Consider the following 10,662-nt stretch of genomic DNA (forward strand, 5'->3'; position numbering starts at 1 on the left):
GACAAATGTCTTTCATATGTTAGATTAAACAAAAGTGAATAGAATTAAATATTTAACTCTACTCATGTCACCTTTGTAAACTTCAATGCGTAACGATAATAATCAACATTTGATATCACGTTAAATATTTATGCCTTCTTTGAGTCACACTATTTGAAAAAAAAAATATTTTTCAACAGTGATTTGACATTATTTTAACCATACGTTATTCAATAAAATAATATTACACGCTAATCCAAAACATTTCCTTATTTTTTAACTACACATTTTCTATCAATATATTATTCAAAAATGCATTTTCATTCCAATAATGTGGCTCAAACAAGGGCTTAATCACTTGTGAGCTTAATTGCATATAGCTGAAATCTTTACAATTGAATATTTGTAGCGAAGATCTTATACCTTTCAAAAATATGCAATATGGCCTCAAAACCTTAAATCATAGTAGCTATATCTCAAATCTTTTAATAATTGTGTATGAATTAACTTGCTTGAACATGCCCAAAAACAGGGCTAAATTCAGGTGCCGAGGTGGCAACCCCTCGATCCTTGGATCTGAAAAAAAAAAAAGATGTGAAATCGGGGGCTGAGGCGATGTCACCTCAACCCCTATTTTTGAGTTTGGCACTGAACTTGCCTCAGTAGCACGGCTGATTATGTATTGGTAAGACCTCTAACAATTTTCATTCAAAAATCTGTTAGTTGACCAAATAGGACGTTGGACATAAATTCGATTAATTTTGAAAGGGCAAAATGATCTTTTAACCTTCATTATTCAAAACAAGAAAATTTATATAGAAGCTCCAAAACGTATCAAAAATGTGCAATGTGATCCCAAACATTTAATAAATGTACTTCAAAAGGACATCTAACAATTTACATCCAAAAATTTATCACCATCGCTACAATAGTCTCCTCTTTCGTGGCTGGTGAGTCTCAGCCTTTCATTTCTTCCACTTCCGTTCACCCCATTTTCTTTATTTCATCAACTCAATTTCCTCCTAACTAAAACTTTTAAAGAGCTAAAAAGAAATAAGTGAGATATGTAAATTTTCTTTAAAATCAAAAGTATAAAATCTCATTTAAAATCAATAGTATAAGAACCATTGGAGCTTCTTTCAATGCGCATTTATTAAAGATTTGAGAGTACTTGACATTTTTAATTGATCTTGCAAATTTCCATTGATTTAATTAATTAAAGGTGAAAAAAATCATATTAAAAAAGTATATCAATAGTATTACTTTTGATCAACTAATGAATTTTTAGATGAGAATCATTAATTTTTTTTTTTTTTGAATGGTTTGAAAACATTTCCGAGAGACTCTATTTTTAAATAGTGTATTCTAACATTAGGAAAAATATTTATAAATTTAAAAAGTTGAAATTTTAAAGTACTCCACAAAGTCTACTATTAGAAAATATTTATTATTTTTTCTATTTTTTTATTATAACTAACTTTTTCACTAAATTATTATTTTTATATTGAAAATTGAAATACTTTAAATATATTTAATTATAGAGAATGAGTTTGACTTTTAAATTTGGGAGTTTGAAAAACCAATCCTACTTTTTAAATTAAAATGTAAATTTAAATAATCACTGAAAGCATGATTTAAGAGTTAACTTTTTAAAATAAAAAATATCTTACGCTTAAAAGATTTCTTGAAGATAAAATGTAGCCAATTTTTTTTCTCTACAAAGTTATATACAATTAACAATATTCTTCTCCAAATATTTAAAGACTTCGACGCAAATTTCTCCCTTACAAAATAACATAATCATGCCTAGTTCTAAGCTAACACCCATGACAAATCAATTTTCGTTTTTAATTAACTAAAAATCAATTACATAAATTACCTTTCAAAGATATTCTATTTCCTCATTACAAAGATTTCAATTGCATGAAAAATGCATTTTACTCGCATTTAAAAAAAAAAAAAAAAGGCATATACAAAATCATAACCTCACCTAGGAGAAACAAACTGACACCCCCACCGCACCCAAAACAAAAAAATAAAAAATAAATCTAAAACAAAATATAATTTCCTATTAATCTAAATCCATGTTTTCGGGTTGCAACCCGTTTCTATTCTCACTTTCTGGATTGCTGCCCGAGCCCTCGTGTCCGGACCCGACACTCGTATCCGAACCCGCCTCCCTCTGGTTGTCACCGCGTGCAAAAAACACGTGAATTCTCATCCCCGGTCCCTCTCTCCTTTCCACCTCTCCTTCACTATCAGTTTCTTTCTTCTCCTCGACCGGCATAATGTACCGACAAACCGGGCACGACCCATTGACCCGTAACCATTTGTCAATGCAACCCGAATGGAATTTGTGCTTACACGGCATCTCTTTGACATCGCCGTTCACCTCAAACTCCGTTAAGCAAATCGGACACTCCGAACCCAGTTCCGTTGTTTTCACCACCGGCATAGACTCGATAGACGCTTTAGACGCCGGCAACGGCCCTTCCTTCCTGGGCATGCCGCTGAGGAACGCTTCGACATCGAGGGAACCTTCGATCATGGTTATGGCCCCTGTAGCTTGGTTTATGAACACCACAACATCGCGGGGTTGTTGAGACGAGGCAGTGGCCATGCTGAGAATCCACGGAAGAAGGAAGGCGGTGGCGCCTCTGGTGCTTAATTCTTCGAGAGACGGCGGCACAGATGATCTCCTCTCCGATCCCGATGAAGCCATGTTAAATTTCAGCTTTTCTACTTTGGGTTGGAGAGGGAGGGGGGAGGATTGATTTTCAGTCGAAATGGAAAATAATGTTGCAGTGATTCGGAGGCTGAGGATTATATGAGGAGGAGGCGGTGGCGGTGGAACGTTGTGGAAGGATCTAGAAATTAGTGTTTGGTAATAATCGCTGAAGGTAATTTGTATGATGTCTAACTTTGGCAACTTCGGCTAATTAAATAGTTTTAATTATTTAAATATTTAAGGAAAAATTTCAATCGTAATGTAAGATGTACATTGAAATTAATGCAAATGCAATTTAGGTAGGTGCGTGAATCTTGCGTTAAAGTAATCTTAACAATATAAAGTTAACAACGAATTTTGATTATTGAGCTTACTGTAAACTGTAGAGGAAATAAATTGTCAATTTGATTTCAATATTCAAAATTTGAATCAAGCAATTTGATTCAGAAAAGTAAAAGATGAAAAGTGTACTGCATCGAATCGGTAAACTACCAATATGAAGCTAAACTGGATGATTCTTAAGTTATTATAATGATTTATAAATTTATGATAAAATTGGTTTTTGGATCTAGTTTGCTTTTTTTCATTAAACGATCAATACTGTTACACCCCCATGACGAACTGCCACCTCACCAAACACATGCCATGCTTTGATTCGCCGAAGCGCATAACTACTCGAAGTAGATACACACTCCGATGCACCGATGCTTCAAATGTCAACATGAACTGAAGCAGATCCAAGGTGGATATCGTCATCCGAAGTGGACACCCTCAAGCCTTGATCTCTAAATGAGACCTTAAAGGCTAGAGCGCACGTGAACTTGTTTGTGTTGTTTCTAGAGTTTGAACTCACTCCTTCGAAAACAATCCGACAAAATTACCTGAATGCAAAAATTGATCAACAGGATGCAAAATTGTAATTCAAGCCCACCGATTTCACGATATTTCCTTAAAACGAATTTGCTGCCTTCAATGGTGCTAAAGGCGTCCAGCAATCGTTTCCTAGGATAGAACGAATTTTCGTCTCCTACGGATGCAGCACTGCAGTCTGTAGGAGTTCCAACGAACTCAACGAAATGCTTTTTACTTCGAGACAATATCAGAACGAGAAAGAGAGAAATGAGATTCAAAACACAGAAAGTTTGCAATGAAAATGGTGTAAATTTTCTGGTAGAAAGGCTGGCTATTTATAGACTTGTTCGTGGCCATTCGAACAGTCATCACCTTTCAGACAAGCCTCAAAAATTCGAACAGACATACTGTTCTTAAAAGTCGTGTCTGTTGTCGGCTAACAGTCGACTGTTTGGTCGGTATTAAACAGTCGTAACAGTCGACTGTTAAAAGAAAATAAAACACCCGGAATAAGCCAAAATTTAAATTTCATTTTGTACCCAAGAATTTGATTATTTACAATTTCGCCCAAAATTTTAATATAGTGTAAAGGTCCACCCGGATTGGACTCGGGCACGTGCCACGCCGAGCCGGCCGGTCGGACGGGCGGCGACGGCGCGCGCGTGTAGGTTTATGATCGAACCCAATAGGATATAGGTCTTCCCCCTTCCAAAGACTATTGGTACCCCTTGGGGCTCAAACCCAATTCCAAACTTCCACCTTATAAACCACACCAAAGTTTCCTAACTTTCCTATATGGAATAAGTGTTTGACAAATCAAATTCCCTAACTTTTCTATGTGGGATAAGTGTTTGGCAAATCAAATTCTTCCATAATCCTTAGTTTATGTGGGTTACTTTAACACTTAATATTTCATTCAATTTTAAATGGTTTTCGATAAATAAATATATCACGTTAATCATCTCGCGGAGTAGAACGTGAATATGCTAGGTCCCGTATTATTTAAAAGGTGGGTCCTACTGAAATTTGGGCTCAAAGTTGACCCATTAAACCATTTTTTCCAACAAAACAGGGCCTTCAGTGTGGATGATTGTGTTCCTTTATGTAATTGCAACATCAAATTGATACCAACTCAATTAAATCAACTCTAACTTGACAAAATCAATCCTAACTCGGCAAAAATTGACTTTTTTTTGGGGGGGGGGGGGGGGGGGGGAGAAAAAATATATATATGGAATTCTATTTACAATTTTTCTTTATTTTTGTGGTTTTAACTAACCTTTCCTCTATTTTTTTATGATTTAAAGAGAAGGGCAAATACATCGTCTAATAGCCAAAATGGAGGTACAAATGAGTTTTGCTAATAATTGAAATGTTGGGATGAACTTGCTTAAAAAAATTAAAATTGATGGTATATTTGTTACATTTTGCTAAGGTTGAGGAGAAAAATGCAAATTTTTGTAAAGTATCATAATGGTTGATTTAGACCCTGTTTGTCATCCATTATTTAGAAAATTAAAGAGTTTTGAATAGTATTTTTTTAAAAATGTGTGGTTAAAAAGTTAAAAAATTTTATTGATTTTCGTGTAAAATATTTTATTGTGTGAATGTGTGACAGATAATAATACTGTGGCAAATAATTTAAAATTTTAAAGGAAGACAAACACGCATTTAATTGAAAGTTATAAACTAAATTTAAAATTATAATAGAAAAGCGGACATAGCGATTTGCTTAGCCCTTGTTCATACTTTAATTTCAATGAAAGTCAAAAATTAATTTTAACTACATATTTTATAATTTTTACAACTTTTTAATTACACATTTCATTAACTTTTATCAAAATCTATTAAAAATTTTATTTTAATCACATCAATCAAGACTTAATTTTAAGAAACAATTGTGTTGCACATCCAGTGTGAAAAACAGGCTAAAAAATGGGGACGACACATATCGTCCCGTAATTGAACAGTTTGAAAAATTAAAACAAAAAACACCCAACCATTTGTCGCGACCACAATATGTCTTCTCGTTTAATGTTTTTAACTCTAGCTAACAAGCTTTATTATTTAAGAAATTGATATATAAGATTACTCAGACCGCCCTAAGTCAACGTAGTAGAGTACTAAACTACCTAGTTTGTCATTCACATGAAACAAAGGCATTGCATGGTTCATATGACACTACCAACCGCCAATCGTATCCACCCGCCAAAACCCTTGAACGGTAATCCGAAATCTGTTCCCCCCTCCTTAAGAATTCAACAGTGCCTCTCGCGGCTCACCTCTTTTTCTAGTGGAAAGCACATTTTCCAAATTCACGCCCAGATTTTAATTTCTGCACTTCATTACGACTGCCGTGTTGTAAATAGAATAATCCAATTCTGCTGTGCAAATCACATCGGAGATAGAATTAATTTATTACATCACGCTCGTCTCATTATTAGTCAGACCCAAAACTTGGAAGTTTCGTCATGGAATCATCTGATAAGGGCATATGCTTCTTCGAAATGCGGTCTAGAAAGAGAGACATTACGGGTTTTTGTTGGGATGCGGTGTGAGGGAGTTAAACCCAATGAGCATACCTTCCCCTTTGTGTTCAAGGCATGCGCTTCGTTTTCGGGTTTCAGTGAAGGGCAGCAAATTCATGGGGAAGTAGTGAAGTATGGTTTGTATTCTAATGTGTATGTTCAGAATACTTTGATTCATATGTATGGTTCTTGTAAGAAGGTTGTTTATGCATACAAGGTGTTTGACAAAATGTTGTTTAGAACGGTTGTTTCTTGGAATTCGATTATTTCAGCTTATGTAGAGAGCTCAAAGTTTTTTGATTCAGTTGAGGTTTTTGTCAAGATGCTGGATAGTGATTTTGAGCCGGATGAAACTACGATGGTGATTGTACTTTCCGTTTGTGCAGAGCTTGGTAACTTGAGTCTGGGAAAATGGGTCCATTCTCATGTAATTGAGAAAGGTATGGTTTTGAATTGTCAGTTGGGTACTGCTCTTGTTGACATGTATGGAAAGTGTGGAGCTCTGGATTATGCTAGATTAATTTTCAGTCAGATGGTCCATCGAAACGTTTGGACTTGGAGTGCGATGATTCTTGGGTATGCACAGCATGGCTTTGCTAAAGATTCCCTTGAACTTTTCATGGAGATGAAACAAAATTCAGTCGAGCCTAACTATGTGACGTTTCTTGGGGTTCTTTGTGCTTGTAGCCATTCTGGACTGGTTCAGGATGGGGAGCGATTTTTCTATGAAATGGAGCATGTGTATGAGATCAAGCCCACATCGGTTCATTTTGGTGCGATGGTTGATGTCTTAGGTCGAGCTGGTCATCTTAAAGAAGCTTATACTTTTCTTTTAAATATGCCCATTGAGGCAGATGCCATAACGTGGAGGACATTGCTCAGTGCCTGCAACATTCATGACATTAATGACTTAAGTGGGGTGGGGGAGAAGGTGAGACAAAAGCTACTTGAATTGGAGCCCAGAAGAAGTGGGAACTTTGTGATGGTGGCAAACAAGTATGCTGAAGCGGGTTTGTGGGAGAAAGCAGCAAATGTGAGGAATATTATGAGAGATAAAGGATTGAAAAAGATGGCCGGAGAGAGCTGTCTAGAGGTAGGAGGATCCATCTTTAGATTCTTCTCTGGAGATGAATTCAAACTTGCTTATAAGGATATGTTCTTTTTGCTAGATAGACTGAACTTGCATATTAAGATGATAAATGATGACTAATTATGTGATTCTGGAGTGGTTTTTGAAAGGACAGTTTTAGTAGTCGTAATTGGAAACCAAATATGTTAAAATCAAGAGTATAAGTGTATAACTACTGTATATTTAAAATAAACATTTCGAGTTTTTCGTTTAATTTATATAAGTTGAAAAAATTCACCTATTGGTGCTAATTGTTACTTCTTGGCCTCTTCATCCTGATGTACATCAGAGATCTGAGGTTAGAAAACATCCTAAATAATAATGTACAACAATGTGATTTTTGGCTAGTCATGAACCCTCTACTTCAAAAAATGCTGATTGTTATTTAGATATAGTAATGGGCATTTATAGGTAAGGAATCTGGAACTAAACAAGAAGATAAAAAGAGGAGACGAAATTATTAGAAGCTCTGCTAATGCAAGGCCAGAAACTGTCAGAACATGTTTAAAGGGAGAGATAATTAGAAAAATCTCTTTCTACTAGAAAGTCAAGATATTTCGTTCAACAATAAAACTACTAAGTAATAAACTGTTGGAATAAAAGAAAATTTGAGTATTTGAATCATTCTTGGGTGTGGCCAATGCGTTTGTCAACGGTGTCCCTTCTTTTGTTATGTTCTTCATTTGGATTATTACTTCTTTCTTCTCACATGTGAATAGAAGCACTGTGCATCATTTTCCACTTAAATAAAGTGGCAAAGGTGGTCGTAGATTAGGATGATTGTAAGATCAGCTGCTAGAGAGGCACTCAGGAAGCACTAGATCTGTTATAAGGTAGGAGCTTTTGAAAATCTCAGCATGTTTATTGGAGTTTGATGAAACATCCTCTTAAGGCAGCGTCATTTTTCTCGTCTATAAGATTTTTATCTTGTGCTTCCTCGAACTCAATGAATGAAAGGAGGATTTTATTGGCCAGTAGACCTCAAATGGCTGTACTGAATTGTGAACAATGATATTAGTTTCCAGATGAACACTACCAAATGCCGGTTAATTCCAACACATTGTCCATATGCTACCGCAGAACAAGAATTGGTTTATTCTATATTTCTAAGGCGAAAAAGCCTTGAATATTGTTTCAAACCCAACTGCGGGGGGTCAGCTCTCCAGTCTGGGTTTTAGAGACTAGGCCTTTTGGCAAAGTGAAGCCATTTTTAAGCCACCCGCCAAAGCCTGATGAGAAGGAAATCCAGACAAGTTAGTTCTCACTTCTTCCGCAAAATAAAATCATATTTGACCTTTTTGCAGATAATTTTGAAATCTTAACGTCAAGGCATAGTGATTGTCTTATTTATAATTATATTGGTCCATATGTATAAAAGTTTCACGGTGTACATTGCCAAAAATTTGATTTCAACTGAAATGAGTCAATACTTAATAGATTTACTAGTGTTTGTGCCAACAAATGTTTTTGTGCCGGTTAGAAAAAAAAAATGCACATCACTGTGCAAAGCCGAGTCAACTTCTAAAATTTATTAATAATATCCATGTTAGGGAATATTAAAAAATGCACATCATCACTGTGCAAAGCGGGAAATACATGGAAATGACTTAAACAAATAAGCCATTTTTCCAAAATAACCCTTGACTAATTTAGATACCTAAAATACCCTTCCTGTTGAATATTGCATAACAAGTAAATATAAAATAGAAATCCTGCATTTTAATCCTTAACATTTAAAATTACTTGAATTTTGATAGATTATAGATTCATTTGATTTTTGTTCGCTCTAAGTAGCACTCTCTAATTGGTATCAAAGCCATAGAGATCATGGAAATTATATTAAGATAAATAAATAATTATTTACATTTAGAAGAAGAAAGAGGAAGTTATATATTTTTAAAACCTATTCATAATAAATTAAAAATAATGACATTAACAATAATTAAAGAACTACCCAAAGAAATAAAAGAACAAATATTAGAAAAATTAATTATAGAAACAATAAATGATAAATATATATATGAAAAAATTGTTAATGTATATAAAGATGAAGAAATCAATATATATTAAAAAGAGAATTATGAGTGCAAGTAATAATACAGATTTAAAATTAAATATATTACTTATAAAAATGGAAAAAAATATAAGAAGAAATACGAGGTATAATGTTAATACCAGAAGGAATAAGAGTATCAAATAAAAGACAATTAATAAAATTAAAATGTGAAAGATTAAGACTTGAGAGTAAATATTTTAATATAGTAAAAGAAGAATTGGTAAATACAGATATAGCTAATAAAAGATTTGGAATAATAATAGATAAAAAAGAAGATAAAAGATGTAAATTGACTTATATATTAGAAAGATGACCAGAATAATTTAATATGTCAATAAGTGAATATATGGAAGAATTAAAGTCATTAATAAAATGTTAATAAATGATATACAAGATTTAAGAAATGAAGTAAGAGAAATAAGAAATTATATAAATATATTAAAAATTGAAATTAGAGAAATAAAAGAAAATAATAAAAATAAAGAAAAGAAAATAGATAAAAAAAAATTAATAGAAAGAGAAATGACTCGAATAAGAAAAAAATATATTGAAAAAGAGATTGTAGTAATAGAAACAAGAAGTATGGATGATGAATTTAGAAAAAAATATATTACCAAAAATATTAGAAGAAGAAGAAGAATCTAGAGAAAAAATATTAGAAAAATTAAAAGTAGAAGAAAAAGAAGATAAAGATGAATGAGGAATTAGATTTACTAATAGAAAATTTTGATCAATTAAGTTTAAGTGATATAAGTGAATACCAAGTTTTAATGAATATTGGAAGAGAACCTAATCCAATAGAAATCTCTAAACAAGAATTACAAGATTTAGATAAAATTATGCACCTATATATAATAAACTATATAGACAATTTTATGATAAAGTAAGAGATAGACAATCACCTAAAGGAAATAAATAGATAGACATGTTTGAATTAAATGATAATTATGATAAACCTATTAACAATGGAGGAACAAAATTAGATTTAAATTACAAAATAGATATTAAAAAAGCCTTATTAACTTGGACAAATTCAATGATATTATTCTTTTTATATAATAAAGATAACACATGGGAAAATACTGAAAAAAAATAGATTTCTTAATAGCATCTTTTCAAGGAAATGTTAGAAATTGATGGAAATGAATAAGTAATGATACAAAAACATTAATAAGAAGAAATGTATAAACAAAAATAATAAAATCAGATAGACAAGGTATAGAAAAGTTAATAGAACATATTTCAGATGAATTTTTAGGAGAAAATTGGATAAGAAATGTTGAAAGAGAAGAAATAAGAGAAAAAGACAATGCTAGAATTAAACTAATAAATTTAACAATATGTGATATGTGTAAAATTAAAAAATATACTTGTGAATTTAGAAATTATT

At 32.8% G+C, this 10,662-nt stretch overlaps 2 protein-coding genes across 2 annotated transcripts; one reads left to right on the forward strand and one right to left on the reverse strand.

Annotated features, from left to right (window-relative positions):
- Positions 1-2,050: 2,050 nt before the first annotated feature.
- On the reverse strand, positions 2,051-3,463 carry LOC111397934 (RING-H2 finger protein ATL67-like). The gene is made up of 2 exons (XM_023024897.1): positions 3,336-3,463; positions 2,051-2,846 (listed from the first exon to the last, which is right to left on the reverse strand). Exons 1-2 carry the CDS (start codon positions 3,461-3,463, stop codon positions 2,051-2,053), a joined length of 924 nt encoding a protein of 307 aa, XP_022880665.1.
- A 2,206-nt stretch (positions 3,464-5,669) lies between these two features.
- Positions 5,670-7,430, forward strand: LOC111397078 (pentatricopeptide repeat-containing protein At2g36730). Its single transcript, XM_023023794.1, has one exon. The coding sequence runs from the start codon at positions 5,708-5,710 to the stop codon at positions 7,295-7,297; it is 1,590 nt and encodes a 529-aa protein (XP_022879562.1). The 5' UTR covers positions 5,670-5,707; the 3' UTR covers positions 7,298-7,430.
- The last annotated feature ends 3,232 nt before the right edge of the window (positions 7,431-10,662 follow it).

The sequence above is a fragment of the Olea europaea genome, chromosome 7 (assembly GCF_002742605.1).
Source record: "Olea europaea var. sylvestris chromosome 7, O_europaea_v1, whole genome shotgun sequence".
Taxonomy (NCBI): domain Eukaryota; kingdom Viridiplantae; phylum Streptophyta; class Magnoliopsida; order Lamiales; family Oleaceae; genus Olea; species Olea europaea.